The 18471-nt window shown below is 40.7% G+C and overlaps 1 protein-coding gene and 1 long non-coding RNA gene across 3 annotated transcripts in view; one reads left to right on the forward strand and one right to left on the reverse strand.

The window, feature by feature from the left end:
* Positions 1–18106, reverse strand: part of LOC114929352 (uncharacterized) — a 69819-nt gene extending 51713 nt beyond the window's left edge. Inside the window, exons 1-3 of one of the 2 annotated variants that reach the window (XM_085480255.1) lie at positions 17832–18106; positions 17376–17746; positions 15790–17304 (exon numbers count right to left, since the gene is read on the reverse strand). In XM_085480255.1, coding sequence (XP_085336381.1) covers positions 15790–17200 — 1411 coding nt within the window. In that variant the 5' untranslated portion in view covers positions 17201–17304; positions 17376–17746; positions 17832–18106. Of the gene's footprint in view, positions 1–15789; positions 17747–17831 lie in introns of both variants that reach the window. The other variant, XM_085480254.1, reaches the window with a different exon arrangement.
* LOC146724303 (uncharacterized) lies at positions 11547–14613 on the forward strand. Its single transcript, XR_014924147.1, has 3 exons — positions 11547–11775; positions 11915–12041; positions 13381–14613. It is a non-coding gene; the product is annotated as an uncharacterized LOC146724303 (long non-coding RNA).
* Positions 18107–18471: the final 365 nt, after the last annotated feature.

Consider the following 18471-nt stretch of genomic DNA (forward strand, 5'->3'; position numbering starts at 1 on the left):
GATCTCGCCGTGGGCAAGAAGGCGGTCGGCGTCTCGGCTCATTAAAGCTAATAATATGGATTTACTAATCTCTCTGCTCTTGCCGAGCGTGTATAACCGTATGTGTGCCGTCTTTCCCGATATTTACTCGTCTGCGTATATATTCAACATCGATGAATTACGTAAGGTGTCGCGAGCGAAATCTTTAACGCGAGTCGTCATCAAACTTATTAAAAAAAAGATTCAAAACAAATTTTTTTTTTCGTATCTTCCAGAGCGTGCTTAATGATGCTCGAAGTGATGAAACGTGATTCGAAAAGATTCATATTCTAGGGACGTTGCAAATTACCTTGAAGTAGAAGAACGCATGGGATATAAATCCACAGGATATTAACTGCCGAAAAAAGTCGCATATTCGTCACGTCGAAAAATTGTGATAGAAGGAAGAAAGGCGCGACGGATGTGTTCTTGAAGTGACTGTCTTCTCGACTTCATTCGTCTCCGTAACGGTAATATTATCGTGAAATGTGAGAAGATTGTTGTTATCCGCGTGACAAATTAATTCAAGTCCTACTGCATTTATTTCTCGGGAAAAAAAATGTAACACAGTATAGATGAAGGGGATGTAGGAGGGACAGATAATACGAGGTTTCAAGCTTGATATAATTAACCGAACCCGAGTGGCAGTTAACGCGATTGTAAGAAATTTATTGTGAATAATGTAATCTCTCGCGGAAAACTTAATTGGACATGGCATGTAGCTATTATCATCGGCGAGAAAAAGCTACGATATATATATACAACGAGAATAAAAGCGATAACGATATTTCATCGGAAACGAGAGCGATACGATTTATTTACTTATGAAACACAGATCTGACACTTCTCGTGCAAAATTAAGTTATATAATGCTTAAAGCGCGAAACTAATTTTGGTCTCATTTTCATTGCATTTTCTTCCCGTAATTTTTTTTTAAGTTTGTAAATACATTGTGTTTCAGCAGCAATAATTGTACTAAACGTGAATAATCAATTTGGCTTCCAATGGCTTTAAGTTAATAACAAGTTATTACGAGACAGAGAGAAAAAAAGGAGAGAAATATCGTTCAAGAACTGCCAAGTTGGAAGTGGAACAGCGTAATGCAAATTACGAGAATTTGACTCCTACGTAAGGTAAGGGAAATCGTGCTTTATTGTGCTTTACTACGGGCGCGATCGTCGTAAAGCACATCGGCCAACGTGGCTATTTCCACAGTGGATGAACGTAATGACACAAGCGTGTGACGTATAGATACCTGTTCTCTCGGCCCGACTATTATCGGAGGCTCATAAATTTCGGACTCTCGGAGTAATCACGCGAACGTGCCACGATATTACGTAAAGACAGACTGTAGATATATTTATATCCATAAGCAGCGAGTGTGGTAGAGGAGAGGAGATACAACCGCAACCACTTCGTTGAAAGGTCGATCATCGACCTGCACTTTACTCTCGCTTTACCTCTAACCGGGTTACAGCGCGCGGATAAATTCTTTATTTACCGCGATAGCGACCTACACACTTTTTCGTAGTATAATGCGTACTCGAAAATGTGCCGTGTGAGACTGACCATAGGTGCGCATTTTCTCGGACGAGACTGAGACATTTGTTAACAACGTTACGAGCAAACGTTATACTTCGCGACCGTCGCGCGTTGTTATTATTATGTGCATTTTTAAGATTACTTTACTTATAGCACGTGTCGCCGACGAAGGCACGCGAGCCCAGAATTATGCATAACTTGTTTTCTCTCGAGGTTAAGTTATTTTTGCGATAACGTAATTGTCTCAAGCTGTACATCTATGGCTTTTACGACATTTTCCACTCTGTTGTACGATTACGTAACGCGTTTGACAAAACATTAATCACGAATTTAATATATATAATTTGTGTTTTTTTTTTTTTTTTCGTTGGTGATTTTACACTCACGGGGGATGTTGATTCTCTCGAAACTATGAATCGTGTATTTTGATAGGCTGGCGAATTTTTCGGATGCTCAATATGGGGAAGTCCCCTCCGAGTCTCTATAAATTCATTAAAGCAACCCTTCGACAGTGTCGCGCTTTACAACGTCGATCGAATTCCAGGCATAGTCGCCACAAGGGTGAACAAAGTCTCTTTTTTACACCACGTGTCTCCCACCCGGGAAACCTTTACGTAGGGTTTGATAACTAACCCCGTCGCGTGGTATTTGCACGGTTGATTTATATTGTATTCATTTCTGTCTTCAAAAGCACATTTTTGAATTATCTCAAATTTAAATCATATTTATCGTTGTTTCCATTATAACATTTTTCAATCCAGAATATAAGAGAATATTAGATTAATTGACAATTAGAGCGAATCGAATAATTTCTATACGCTGAAAAAAAAAATGACTAAATTAATAAATATTTATTTCAATACTGCTTAATAAATCATTTATTTGAAACAAATAAATATTTTTCACATAACAAATCAATATTATTAGTTTCAAATAAATGATTCGTTTGGCACAGTATTGTAAATAAATACTTATTCGAATTCGACAAATTTCTTTTTCAGTGTAATAATACTCCATGCTTCTCCAACACATCTCGCGCGTGTGTAAACATCGGGTTCAAAGTCGTAAACGTATCTCTCTCTCTTTCTCTCGGGATGCAGCGTCTGGAAGGAGGTAACGAGAGGCACGAACGCGAAAAGTGGCGAAGTCGTAGAGCCGCGGGTGGACGATACGTGATCGAACGGGCAGGAAGACCGAGATAGAAGGAGAGAGAAAGAGAGAAGTTTGCGGTAATTACGTAAGAGAATCAATTAAGCGCGCGAATACCTGAAGAGCTATCCACCTACCTACCAAGGGTTATTAATGAACTCGTCAGATATCCGTTAAACGTTCCCAGCTCGATCGTGTAGTCTCTCTCTCTTTTTTTTTCTTCCTTCTCATTCTCCGTTCCTCTCTCTTTCTCTCGCGGTCGAATGATTACTCGTAGGTCCATCGCCGTTACTCCGTAGACAACGAGGACGAATCGGTAATTAATATCGGGGCTCACGATGCTGAAGGGGATTTTAGTGAAGGGGTCGCAACTCTAGGGTGGGCCTATTCGGCGATGCCGCCCTTCGTGTATCAAGGGGGTGTCTACTCAGATCGAGGGTTTATCTTATTTTCGCGCTGAACACACTTAAGCTTATTGGATTTTATGGTAAACACCGCCGCTCCGAAACTGCCGTGGGAGGTATTGGCTTGTAAAATGACGTGTTTCGCTCGAGCGAATTTTATTGTCCCGGGCCGAGGATTATTTTCGTAGGTTCGTAAAATTATCCCGATCGCGATGAGAATTGCGTGCGGAGATTGGCGTCGCTTAGAAGCTGCCTTTGCTTCTCTTATATAGCGGTGTTCCGCTTTGGATGACATTTCCCGCAGTAAACACCCTCTCAAAGATTAACGAATCGTTCGAATACTCGGCCATTTTCTATTTTCGCGCGACCCTCACGGTCGTTAATTTCGATCAGAGAGCTTGTATGAATTTTTCCCCTTCCTGTCTGTGCGCACAAAGCTATGCTTTTAAGAGTAAAAAGAAACTCGGCAAACCTCGTCGTAACTTACGACGAGCGTTATAATGAATTCCACGATTGTGGAAAGCCCGGTAATGTGTTTAGATAATTCAGATTAGATATAATCGGCGGAATAATCGTGCCTTTATACCGGCGCGTATTTAGTTGCGGCTTGCAATTACCTTTCACGCGCCCAAGCAGTCGTGATTAATCGAGACGCGTCCATGAATTTATGGATTTCATTTAATATCTCAATGCGCGCTGGGAAAGTATAATTGAAACACGGCCTTGCCGATTGAAAGGCAGGCATCGGGAATGAGTCGGGAATTAAAAGATACTTAACAGTATGACGAAGTAATTAACCGTAAAGAAATTTTAATCAGATAATGTACACACCAAGGTGCATAGAATTGACTATGTACTTGTTGCCGCGATAAGTGTTTCTTCTCGCAGGCTTACGAAATATTTAATACATTTCATAATGATTGTAATCCGCTTGTCAAAAAAATATTTTATTAATATTTCATAGTTTTGCTTTTTTCTTAAAACAATGAGTTTTTACTATAAATTAGCAGTTAATTTCTGTACGTTTAAATTAAAGAAAATATTCATTAAAAGTAGTTATTTCTTGAAATGTAAGTGTGTAAAAATAACAGTAAAGTTTTTTCATTTAAATTATTGCAAAGAATATATCTAGAGAAATTTTCTATTTTGTCGCATGTGCAAAATATTTCGATACTGGTGCCGAGTCCTCTCGAGCAAAATGATGTAACGATACCTCGCTAACGACGTAAGCAAGTTTCTCGAGAGCGAGATCCACAAAGAAACGCAGAAGGATGCCATCCTAATCGCTCAAACGACGGACGGGTTGATCACACGCACACGCACATCCACTCACAACATTTCTCGTTTTCTCTCTCTCGGGCACGTTATCTCTCCCTCGTTCTAACGACCAGTCAGTCACTCCGCGATAAATTATAGCCGTACGGAAGGAACAGCGGCCGGTTTTTCGGGCCGGTAGTGTGGGTGGGCCCGTCGTGTCTCCTCTCGAGAGAACATACTTGTGCGCGTATACATATATACGTACGTGTATGTATATCGTTGCGTGATACTCGAGCAACAAATTTCCACCTGACTACCGGTTAACGATCGCGCATGATCGCCGCGCGATCGGGATATTTTTGATCCGAGCCAGCGGATTTTTTTTCTGTCGCGTCTTCCGCGAAGCCACCCGACCGGTTACGCGGCTTTCCTCATCTCGATTAAAGTTTCCGTCACCCTGCGTTTCGCAGTAGTACGTCATCCGTCATTGTGCGCGCCGATCTTGTCGCGCTGTCAGCGACACGTGAAATACGCATAGTAGTGCGTCGCGTCGGTGTCGATGACGCACAAGCGACGCTTCTTGCAACGCGCTGCATTTTTCGCGTCCGGCTGCAATTTCGCGCGATGGCATGCCCCTGATAATTGACGAAAGGAAGTGTTCCCCGGCCGACCGACGTTGCTCGAATTCCGGCTACTCGAACTAACCATTTCTTCCTGTACGGTCGAGCACCTGTTTCGCAGAACAGCGAGGCTGAACAATTTTTCTACAATGTCGCACAAGTTATTCACTGACGCGAGATACCCCCTCTTACAAACAAAAATATGTTATCAAATTTCATTGAATTACCAGAATTGTGTGAAAGAGAAATCCGTCAGAAAATTGGTAAGTCGAATTTTCACATGTCAGGATTATAAATTGTCATTTTTTTTTCTTAATAAATATATATATTTTTTAATTTTATATATTGTCGACTTTGCAGTAATAGAATAATTTCTAGGAAAAGAAAAATCTGGCTGTCGTAAATAGAGACGTCTACTTGTCTGTCCCACATATGTGGTGCGCAAAATGTTATGCGTGTCGTACATTGTGCAGTTTAAATTGCACATTCGGGGAAGAGGAGAAAAAGAGTCCTTAGGTACTATATTTTCTTCTACAAAATGTGTGTACACGCGTACCATGTGATACGACTGGAACAAGAGTTGAAAGGCAATTGGTCACGCTATGAATAAATATCACTCGTGGATAATACGATAAATAGTACGAACGAGAGACATTAAGAGGTAAGAAAATTTTTATTGCCGGTTTGCGGCGTAATTGAAGGTTCGGCGTTAATTGTGATAATGTACAATTGTTGTTCTACACACTCGTTTGATAATGAAAAAAACTGTCGTTACACGAAAACGCGCGTATTTTTCTCCGATGTTCCTCGTTACACATCGCTCGCGTGCGAAAAAGTGCGCCAAAAAGCACGAGTTGTGTATATCCTATATATCTACTTTCGCTAATAATTTCCTCAATCTCGTTAACAATGAATCACGCAACACTTTGTAGCGCACGCAAATGAACGGGTCAATCGTACGATCCGCGATGCGATCCGGCATTTTTTGACTTCGCTCGTCTCTTCCACGAAAGTCGCCCGACCGGTTACCTTCTCTCTACCTTCCATAAATACCATTCTACCCTTCGTCGTAATGATGTCATCCATTACCACTACCATGGATCTTTTTTTCTCGCATTATCGATGGACGAAATATAGATATCTCCGAAGCGAACGGCAGTTCATATCATAACTTCAATTAAGAGAACGATGTCTCGAAAACCCCCAATCGTTTTCTTTTTTTTCCGCTATCTCGTGCTTCTTATACAGTCGTCGCTAAGAAATTTATGACAAGTTTGTAATGGAACCTATATTAACTTTATATATATCCGATATATCTAACCTTTTAAAACAGCTGTTTTATACAGAAATTAGAATCGCTTGCCTCGACGAAGATCAACATCGTTTAGTTATCAATGAAAAAAAATTCTTGTGCTTATATACTACTAATCTAGTATGTATCTACACGTTTCGCATATGCTCTCGAATAATCATATTACGTGTGTATTACACCGCGATTGCGGGTGATTTTACTTTTAAATAGATGTAAATAAAGCCGGTTATCTCTAATAATGCAAATGTGTCAACGTTGCGTGCCTACGCGATCCGATCGTTTAATAAATACCGTATACGGAAATGGCGATCTCTCGGTCTCTGTATCTCGAAATGTTTAATCCGCGTGCGGTAACAAATCGCGTATTTCCTTAATGCAGTCGTCACGTGCGCAAAAGAGGCAACGAGACGGAAGACGGATAAAGGGAGAGAAAGAGAGAAAAACCATAGCTTTTCTCATGTGTGTTGGCTTGCTAATAATTTACCGAATCTCTCAACGATGCCACGTGTCGCCCTATGGGGATACCGCGTGTGCGAAGAATTCGCGACACGAGGCGGCAACGGCCCACCCACGTGTATATAAGTCCCCTCTTTTCAACACATCTACAATAACGAGATACACACAATCCGGCGATTGCGTATGTTCGTCGTGTACGGCAGAGGCGAAGACGCGTTCATCACGTCGTTGTTGTCGACGACAGGACCACTTCCGGCCCGCATTTGTGCGCTTCCCCGTGTGGAATGTCTCTGCGAGGGACCGTGATGTGATTGACGTATTCTAAATAGTCGACCGGTTCGTAAAACTCGCTACGTAAGAATCGACATTTCTTTCAGGAACGAGAAAATTTGCTCTCTCCATTTATCAATAAATTTGTGTCCTGAAACTTCTTAATTAAATTACTGTCAACAGCTAATTAATATTATATGTCAATTGTAATTGCACTTACCATTAAACATACATTACAGATGTTTAAATATCCACTTTGTATATAAATATATTTAATATGTGTTTAATGACAAGTGCAATTATATAAGCGATATATAATAATTGGCTATTAACATGTATTAAGATATTTAAAAGTTTTTCAGGCACACAAATTTATTTAAAGCTGCTCGGAGATATTAAAAAAGATTCAAAAAAATTTGGAAGAGTGTTATTTATATTTCGTTAATTGAATAATTTATTAAAAATAGTAGAACGACTAGATATTTGAAGTGCGTAAAATATATCTATATGCATCGAATATTGTCCTTATTCGGCAACGAACTGATCAAGTTTCTTGCGGCTCCTAACACGTACAATTCGTACACGCAATACTAAATGGATACAATTTTCATTTTATACAATAAGCGCAAATGAGGGAACATGTACGACGCGTGTAAAACCATTGCCGTTCGATGTAAGAGCGCGTACTATAATGTAAGTCGTTGTGACATATTCGGAACTTACGTGAGCGAGCTGAATTAGCTGCGCCCAGGTATAGCAGAGTAAAGACGCGATCATTATGTCTTAGAGCGACGACAGGTCCACTTTCGTGCTCTAAGCGCTTTCTCCTCTCGTGAATTATTCGCCTCGAGGAGATAGACGTATACTCCGTTCGAACGACTATACGAAAACCATCAATGCTGTTATCAAAAAGGTTGCCTGAGCATTAGATATATGTATATGTCGTGAATAAAAGATGTATTGACTCGGGCTGTGGAAATCGCTTTAGAAAGCGAACTCTTCATATTAATAATAATAATAATAATAATTTTATTCGGGTTCCTATCGCCACGTCTACGCCATCATTGAGTATCAAGCGTGAATTGAAGCTGTCGTTGTTGACGACAACAGCCATTTAAAGCACGTCCGTTATTCTGGCGTACATTCACAACCGTTCCGATGTGTTTGTACCAAAGAAATGATTGATGTCCTCTAGAAGGTACAATCTACCAATCTTGAAGACAGTGTTTCCTTCCTTCGCGATGCTTCCATCGTTCATCGCAGAGGAAGAAAACATTGTTCACTTCAAGGCTCTACACCGATTCCGAAAAAAATGTAATAAAAAGCAAAGACTTATTTCATCATCTAAAATATCGCTTTACGAGTTGTGGTTAACGCGTACATTATCGATATAGTAAATCACAATTCCGATGTGAAGAAAATAAAACTAGCTTTATACAGACATTAATCGTTATTGTTCTACAGATTGATTAACAGAGACAGAATAATAATCATCAACGGGAATCGATGTATAGCGGAGATGAGATTTATTCCGCCTTCGATTTAATGTCGCGATCGTAAATAACGGCGACCATTGAACACGATTCTCTGAACAAGCCATTCTCAAATAGAGCTTCCACGAATTTACTACACGTGTCACGCATCGGGGCCTTACGCGTATAAAATGGTTATAAGAATTCGTGATTGATGCTCACGAGGCGCTGGTATAATTTCCGTTTATAAAGGCGTACGACAAACAGCTTCCTCCTGCGAGACACCTACGCTCGCGCTGTGTTATTGCTACGCGTGTAAATCTTACGGATGATGACGAGCGACACACATCGTGATTGACGAGACCACATTGAGGGTAACAAGTTGACCGAAAAAGAATCGTTCGTTTGTTCTTCAATAACGACGAAGAGATCTATCTCTAATTCCGCTTCGATTGTCAGCGAAATGATTCTGCATGATTAAACGACATTTTAACAGCTGATTAATATTGTGTGTTCTTTCATTCAGAATTTTTGTTCGTTCAACGATTTGAACAAGGAACAAAAGACAAAAAATCGAAGTAAAAAAAAATGTTAATTAAAAATTCTTTTAGATTAACATATTGTAAACACGGAGAGAATTTTTTCTTAAAATTTACCCTGAAAATCGTGAGACAATATGGAAGAATTTTATAAGAGTTTCTCCTGATTAATATTTACAACAATAAAAAATATTAATATTTACATATATATAGAAAAATTAATCGAACATATTTTATATTTTTTTGTGGTACATATTAATATTTTTATTGTAAATATTAATCAGAGAAACTTATATAAAATTCTTCCAACGATTCCCATGATTTTTAGGATAATTTCTAAGAGAAAATTCTCTGCGTAAAATTAAATATTTTAATAAGAAATATTAAAAAAAATATATAATTCTCTCTTAATAATCTCGCACATATAATATTTATGGATCAGAATCAGCGCTTGCGAAGAGTATATATGCGTGGAGTCGATCTCCTTTCACTGATAGATTCTTGATGCCTCCCTAGATACCGATTAGTGGCGAACTCAATTTCTAAACACGTAATCGGCCGCGTGTGCCTTGCATTACACCTACGGATTGCCTGTCCGTCAATCTGGAGGCTCATTAGCGGACTCGGTGTACGTTCTTTCTGCCGTTTATTAACCGTCGGAGATTATCCCGGTGTGCAACGCGAGGCTGCACATCTGGCGTAAACAATTTCTAATTAAAGACACTTTAGCGCGACGCGTCTTTTCGTTCCATCGGTACTGCATCTCGCATAATGTATTGATTCTGGTACCGTTATCGCGTCGCGCATAATATCGCATACGCACGCTCATCATTCTCAAATCGACATCGCTTTTTAATTACTTATTAACTGCTTAATTTATTACCGTGAGAATCGATGAGTACGGTTAATCAAATGCCTTGACGTCCACGAAAGATTGCCAATGACGCGCGTCTCTTTATACAGCTACCGTGAATTATTCTCAACTATAATAATAATTTTTACATTAGCTAAACTTCGATATCAAAGCAATTGCATCGAATGATTGTATATTGTGGCTCATTAAATTCGCGTCAGAGAAAAATCATACTTGATCTCTCATTAGCGAGTGAACTTGATGGAATCCAGATAGCGAGGAAGCTGTTTCCTAACGCGGGAAAAGCCCTCGCGAAGACCCGTCTCGTGCCAAGTTACACTCATAAGTCAGTGGATATTTGAATGGCAAGGAAAGGCATTCCTTGGACGCCGGGGCTAGTAAATGGATTCCCCGCCATTTACTAATGCGGTCCGCTGCTAATCGCGGTACATGTATATACCGATTTAAGATCGTCGGGAAGATTCTTCACCATAACGATATATCGTTGACTAATATTGACTAAGCTATTAATTAATTCCACGGTGACAAGGTGAGCCGATAATACGTGAACGTTAGAAAACGAGACAGCGACACGCAAATATCAGCTGTCTGATATTTCTAAGAAGAGAAAACATGTCAAAAGAGTTGTAAGTTTCAAATAAGGCTATTGATTGACGCTTTTGGGTTAAATGATACAAGTTTTTCATATTAAAATGATAAAATTGTTCGAGTAAAGATAAACCTGCGACTTCTTGAAACGATGTTTAATTCTTTTTTAATTGTGCTCTTTATGATAATTATCAGCGAGTTAAGCCGATTATCTTTTTCCTATCAGTGTTTAATTATGAAAAAACTGATCTGAATTGCTTACGATATCCTAAATTATGTATTGGATTCTAATTGGAATACAAAGTCTTAAAAGTTATATTTAATTATTTTGCTCTACCATGTATTCGTGATTTTATATCCAAACACATCAATAAATTTGAACAATCTTTCGCAAATTGCATATTAAATAATGCTTTTAAATACGCGCATTTTCTCTATCGTCCGCTTCTCTCTTTCATCGTAAGATCTAATTTCTTATGCTTACCTACACGGCCGAGAAAAAGCTTAATCCGCGCGATGGACCGCAAACACGGATAATATCGCGGACAGGCATGATAATTACCGGAATCATCAATAGATCGTTAAGCGGGATTTCATTCGGGATGATGAAATGAAGGTAAGACTCATTTTTGATGCCTTCGAGACATCACTTTTTCATTATTGCTGCTGCCCAATGGAACGGAAGCTACCCCGTAATTGTTACGTAATTAACGCAGAGGCAAAATTGACGGGCGATTATCTCGATGTAGATATAATGATAACGGCGACATCATTACAACTTTCCGTATTCCCCAATGATAAAGATACATTTCTTTTATTGCGCCATTTTTAAACCGAGAAAATTAAAGTGTTTTTTTTTATTTTAGAAGTAAATGGAAAAATACTTATATTTTGTATATAATATTATCACATATATATAGGTATATGAATGGGTTATCGTTTAAAAGTGGGGATATTTTATGTGACTCTATTCTCACGTTAAATATTTTATGTTTGCGTTTCATTTAAATTATTATAATAATAATAATTTTTTCTTTCAGATGCACAATAAAACCATGCCGATAATAATTATTATATTATCAATTTTGGATTAAACGTGAAATATCTAATACCGTTGACTTTGCATACAAGACACATGTCGACAAATACATTTACCGATATTTCTCGGAACCGATGGACTGGAAGAGCAGCTCTTTTTTTGTATGATATGCAGATTTTCAGCTCGTCCTCGTATCGAGCACATTGATTTGATACTAAGGATCTAAGACGTACAAGTAGGTAACAACGCCATTTGTTGCACGCGACAAGCGGATAGGGATATAAAACGAAAACGGCGTTATCCTATCTGAAAATACACTTTACGATATCTGGAACGAACGGAAGCCATTCATAGGTTTTGTAACTTGCCTCCAGGGCCATCCACGCGTAGCTTCTAGACTCCGGTTTGTTATCGTGTTCAGCCGCGAGGAACGAGAGACACCTTCGACTTAACCCTAACAAGAGATCGATGGATCCCGCGAGACCGCCCGATACGGCTGTTGTACGTATGCCAATTGTATAACGTATGTACATATATCAACCATCTCATTCGATCGATCGACCATGAGAAAAAGAGAGAGAGTGCGAGGGGCTAAAACGAAGCTACGAAGAACCAGATCCGCGAATTAATGCTCTCTTTATTTCGCCGCGAACATTTCGTTAAGACTCGATATGTCCATGTAATGCTCGCCGCTTTTTATCGAATCAATCGCCCGATCACTCCCTTTAATTACGTAACGCCGCGCTGGATTCTATTCGCCGACAGACAATAATTAAATCGCACTTGTCTGTCTAGGATTATTTTTCAAACGCGAAAGTTGGCGCGCGCAACAACAATTTCGCGCGAAATATTCGGCACTTTTTCAAGTGAGCTCCAGTGAAATATGATATGTGCGAAATTAATTATACAGTTAAATAAATATTTGTATTATCGCATCGCGATGTCCACCGACTGTTAATTACGATTCCGTCATTGCATTCCTATATATTCCGTGGAATCGCGCGATCGTTGCAATCGCGAGTTTAATGAGTTCGTACGTTGACAATATATCCATCGGTGGATATATATAAAACATTCCGTGTGTGATTTTTCAAATTCTCACCCGCGCGCGTTTCGTGATAAATGCGCCGGTCGCGCTGTCCTTTCGCGATGTGGCATCAATTCGAGCCTCGTTAACGGGAAATCGGCCCGTGCGCGCGTTGCATCTCCCGATCGAGGGGAACTAATTAGCCATAACTTTCCGTAAATGGATTTTAGCGCGAGATACCGCCGGCTTTTATTGCGCCTCGCGCTCGCGCCGATGTATCCGGCCGAGATCGCGATGACTGTTTGATGTATTATGGATTCAACTGTACAATAATTCCCCGCGGACTTTTATTATCACGGACCTCGTTCCCTTTTTTCGCATCGACGATAAGCGTAAACGCGCCACTTTGATCGATCGCCGTCGCACACTTTCCCACGTTACGATTACGCGATACAATTTTGCTCTAGATTGGTAACGCAATTGAAACAGCCAATGTTGATCGTATATTATATCTACTTTTGTTTTTATGTTGCACTCTTCGCGACAAATGCGCGCCGATGATATCTCATTAGATAAAATAATATTTAATTAATTATTATCCAAGATGTAAAAACAATTTTAGCTCTTATGTGTAAACCATAAGTAAATTAGTAATAAAGAAATTTAAATTTTAGAATGTATAATAAATTATTTTAACAATCTAATAACATTTTATTTTTACTTTATTTCTTATTGTATATGAGTCATAAAACTTCTAAAACGTGTCTAATATTTTTTATAGTTGCTCGATATTTATATTAGCATACTTTACAGGAAAATTGCAGCGTGCAATGTGTTTACGAGGCTCGTAACGAGGAATATTTTACCATACCGTATTTATAGTCTTCAATAAAGTAGCCAATAATGGGAAAAGAAGCTTTACTTCAAACGTATTTTAATTACTACGAGCGCGTCTTGTAAAATGTGCGAGGCGAGCAATCAGATATTTTTTCCTTTTTACGTTACAAATATAAATAAATGTAGAAATTATCGCGATTATATCACTGGATGTTCACGCAAACGCGCGGAAAGAATGTTCGTGATATCATAACACGCGCAATTACGATAATTAGTTTTTATTGTCGTCGTCTTAACTATCCGCGTGCTTCCTTATCTATTCCGTCCGCGGGATTACGCGTTGTAAAGACGTAATAGCAAAAGTTGATCCAATAATATCTCTCGAGGCGAGAACATTTATCTATTCGTCACGGTGTTTGGTATAATGAACGGATCTGACATAATAGCGATACATTACGATTATCAAGTTCACGCGATGAAGAGATGCAACGTGTGAGAGCAGTTTTCATTTAAAAAGATGTCATCACGTACAGCGCATTGATCACAGAAGATATATATATATATATATATGGAAATAAATATACGACTGCAAAATTGTAACCACGTTCTAACATAGAGTGCAGATATAGATAAATGTGCAACAATTTATATAGTTTTTTTAAAATCTAAATTGCTATGTGCGCGGTACGATAATGTAATAACGTGAAGTCTATATATAATACATAAACTGTAACACAAAGAGAGATAAGTGAATTTCAATTATATAAATTTATCGATCGAATTTTTGCACAATAACACAAGTCTTGGAGATCCGCCTAGAAAATTGTTACTTGCGTTATACCAGATGAGAAATGGCCATGCTTGATTTATGAGGCAGAGAGCGGCTATTTCTCCGACTGCTTAACTATTGTTTCCTGACAATAAGCGTATATCAGATATGAATGACACGAAGAAACGTTTTCTATCATTCATCAAGCCGGCACTCGGCCGGGAAGTAAAGTAATTACACGTTTTCCTGTGTCACTTGAAAGGACCATCTATTTGTACGAAGGTGCAAAAACGCGCCGATAATACCGACATACTTCTTTCGAAGAGCAGATGATAATTAACTGTCCAGTCAATAATCTAAGATGCTGTAATGCAGTGTGACTCGTTCAAAATGACTTTCGCATAAACAAGCGACCAAATTGTTCACGTGTCATATGATTATGTGCGTATTTTTCATTTCTGCAGTAAAGTTGTATATATTTTGTTGATAAATGCAACGTTATTTGTTATATAAATATATATGCATAAGTAATAAATGATTTAAAGCTCTTTTAGCCTCGAGTTTATCATATATTTTAATTTATTATAATTTATTATGTATATAAATTAAATGTGATAAAATCGATAATAAGAGATTTTAAATCATTTATTACATACAACATTAAGAAATTATATTTCCTCCTCTCGCTTTTCCAAATATGTTTATATATTTAAACAGTTGTACCACATTCGCCTACTAAAGTGCACAAGTGTTGCAACCAATGTGTGTGTGTGTATGTGCGCGCACGCCATACGTTTTACTAATTAATTATTATTTAAAAATCGTGGTAACCAATTCCGCGAATTTGAGCGCATATTATGCATGACAGTAGTAAATTGCAGCCATTTATAACAAATGTTCTCTCGCACAATGGCAAGAAATATTTTTCTTCTCTCTCAGAATGCTTAAATATTTCTCCTCTGACTAAGAAGTTTATAAACACATTCGATGTACTTAAAGCTATTATACTATCGCCTAATGAGAGAGATTCTATCCACGAGTTTATTGGGCAATCTTAAATTCCGACAATGAATGCGTAAAACTTGTTTCGTCATCTTTCAAACACGTGTACTCCGTATAATATAAATATTAAATATTCAATTATATTATTTCTTCAAATATTAAATTATATTATTTCTTATGAAATCGCGTTCAGAGAATTCATATGTAAGCAAACCAATCATTCTATTTCATTTAAAGATTTACGTCTTGGAAATATATATCTTGATTAATGGAATTATTATACATTTTTGCTGTCGAATTCATCCCCATTAATATGAAACTTTATCTAAAGTATTCGGAATTTTTATAAGATTGTAATGCAGACCTCTTTTATTTCAAGACAACGATATAAATCATCGTTCCTATTGTGATAAATTGAAGCTGGATTGTCGTGACGCGAAAGTTTTCATCGCGTTATAGCACGTCTTGATAAATAATTTTTTTTTTTTTCAAATAACTCTTATTAGCGAAAAACATGTCGTCGAATAAATTACTGTCACGCTCTCTAGACGCTTTTGCGTAACTCAAATATACAATAAAAATATCATAGTAAAGAATGAGATTGATAAACTCACCAGAGGAAGGCCGATCCGAGTATCTGGTGCAATAGACCCACGCAGGCCACAACATCTTCCCAGGATCGGTCCCGGTCGTTCCAGTCGAGTTGGACGTCGAATTTCCGGTCGACACGCTGGTAGGGGACGCGTTGGTCGTCGTCGTCGTCGTCGTCTCCGAGCTGCTCCTCTCCGACGTGTCGGAGGACGACTCTAGGAAGTCCTTGGTTAGATCAATCGGCCTCGAGGACACTTTTTTCGGGCGCGACTTCTTCAGGGAGATCGGATCCGTGATTCTCCTGCCGAAGTCCGCCTTCAGAATATTGTCTATGCTGAACTTCAGGCCCGCCTGATGTTGCAGATTGTTATTGTTGTTGTGATTGTTGTGGTGATGGTTGCCGTTGTTACCGATACTGTTCGGTATGCTGTTCGCGGCCGGCAGGGTACGTCCGTTCTCTTCCCTGGTGCCGGTCGGCGACGCCGGACTGCCCGGCTCCCGTTGCAGAAGCTTGCTGACCGAGAGTCGATGCTGGTGCACCGAATTCGCCGGAACGTGCTGCACTTGCGAGCCCTGTTGCAGATGCGTGTGAGAGTTCGGGTGATGTAGATGCTGGCTGTGATGCGGCATCAACGTGCTGGCAGTCTCCCGCGGGTCTCTACAGGCGGCAGGATGGAGAACACCGGGTGTCGTTGCCTGGAGTCCGGCTACCGTCATGGCCGACGGCGGTGACAAGGAGAGCCTCGTTACCAGAGGTACGTTTATGGGCGTACGATGTAACCTCTCCACGGTAGGATAAACGATCTCGTGACCTAAGCCGTGCTGGAGCCGCGTTGGATAATCGGAGATCTCGGATTCTCTGGAGGAGTATCGGGAAAGTAGGTGTTGCTGATGACCAGATTGATACCTGGGTACGATAGCCTCTTGGATCGCCTCCGGCCGACCTGGCGACGAGGCGGTGGCCGAGGAGGAAGCCGGGGACCTGACGGAAGACGCCGTGGGAGATGACGGTGGTTGACTGTAGCCGGGCGGACTCGGCGCCGATACGTGATTACCGGACGTACGCTGATAATACAGGTCGTTGCAGCTGGCGGAGCTAGCTGGCGACGGCGTCTCCGACGTTCTCGTGTTCTCCTCGTCGCGGAACTCGCCGCGACCGGAACTCGCGGATTCCTGATCGTGATACCTCATAGTCCCGCATACGCGCACTCCGACCACGCTGGTTGGCGTGGGTTCACTGCCAACGCTGAGTACCTCGCTGGTGTCGCTCTCGCAGTCGCTGTCCGCGTTGCTGCACTCCGTTCTTCGCGCCCGATCACGTTTCTCCGCGTCTTCCGGATCCTGATCCAGCCGGGAGATCAGATGGTTCGATCTGATCTCCGATTCCGACCCGGTGTCCAGACCTATCGGTGGGGCCGGAGATGCGGTCGACATGTTTTCCTGAGAGAAGACACCTCGCTCAATGACAGATCCAGTTTTCCTCAATTCGATCACAATGGAACTTTCGTCGGCCGTGTTTTCATGATGCCTTCTTCTTCCTAAGAAGACATTTCTTTAAACTGATGTTGAGTTTTTCTTTTGATGTGTAATATCATTATAAATAAATTACCATATAGAAGAGATTCTGTCTAGCATTGATGGACATCATCCTCAGAATTGTGTCAGTCGCTACCTGTGCGAGCTTCACGATTTCTTTTTAACGTACATGATGAATTAGTGTAAGACGATGTGACAATTTCTTCGTTGACGAATTTTCGTTCACAGTATATCACACTTCCGACGGTCACGTCTCGGCGTCTCGCGGAGTTCTGTCACCGGCTAAACCTCACTCCGCTTCATTCCGACGGAACAGTTTTTTGCGGGTTGTTTACAAACGGTTTCCTATACCTCATCCCGCTTTCGTCCTCGGTTTATCTTGCCTCGTAGACTTCCTGACGATGTCACACTACGAAGTACTTCGAATCCGGATTTCATACTCATCTGTAACACGGACAAACTTCAGGTGATACCTCTGTATATGTATATTTAAATTTCGAAAATCGTAAGCCCGCGAAATTCGGCTTACCTTTTCAAAGTCCCCGCTTTATGAATAAACGATGCACTCTCACATATTTCGGAGTTCGACGGTCGAACATTTCTCGAAAGTCGTGTAAAAGATCACAACAACGTCCTCGACAGCGACGAGAATGAAGATACGTTAGAGGTGTCTCTTCGTGTGAGTGAAGATCGCGTCGGCGAAAACGTGGGAGTCCTCCGCGATGCTGGGAGAGCAGACGCAGGTTTCGACGGAGTCGTTGTGCGACGCCGTGAAACCGGACCGGGCCTGCTTGTCCAGTTGGTTGCCGCGGAACGTCTGCGGCGAGGAAGCGGCGGGAGAATCGCCGATGGGCGTTCCTGGGCGTAAACGCGTACGCCTCTCCCGATGGGAATCCCCGGGGAGTGCGCGGCCGAGAGACGCCGTGCCATCTGGTGGCCGCCGCGAGAATTAGTCGCTCTGGCAACGCCTCCGCGCCCCCTCACTCTAAAGAGATGACGTCGCGGCGGCGGCCTTTGATTGGTCAGCCTCGCCGCGTTCCACTTCCTCGGCTCGCGTCACCCTTCTATGTCCACAGACGCGCTCCGTCCTCGTTCCTCGTCGTTCTCCCTCGTTTCATCTCCCCCGAACCGACGCGGAATAATATAGTGTCTATCGCGGAGGGAGAACC

This window comes from Nylanderia fulva, unplaced genomic scaffold (assembly GCF_048542155.1).
Source record: "Nylanderia fulva isolate GAGA-0341 unplaced genomic scaffold, ASM4854215v1 Scaffold14, whole genome shotgun sequence".
Classification (NCBI taxonomy): Eukaryota; Metazoa; Arthropoda; class Insecta; order Hymenoptera; family Formicidae; genus Nylanderia; species Nylanderia fulva.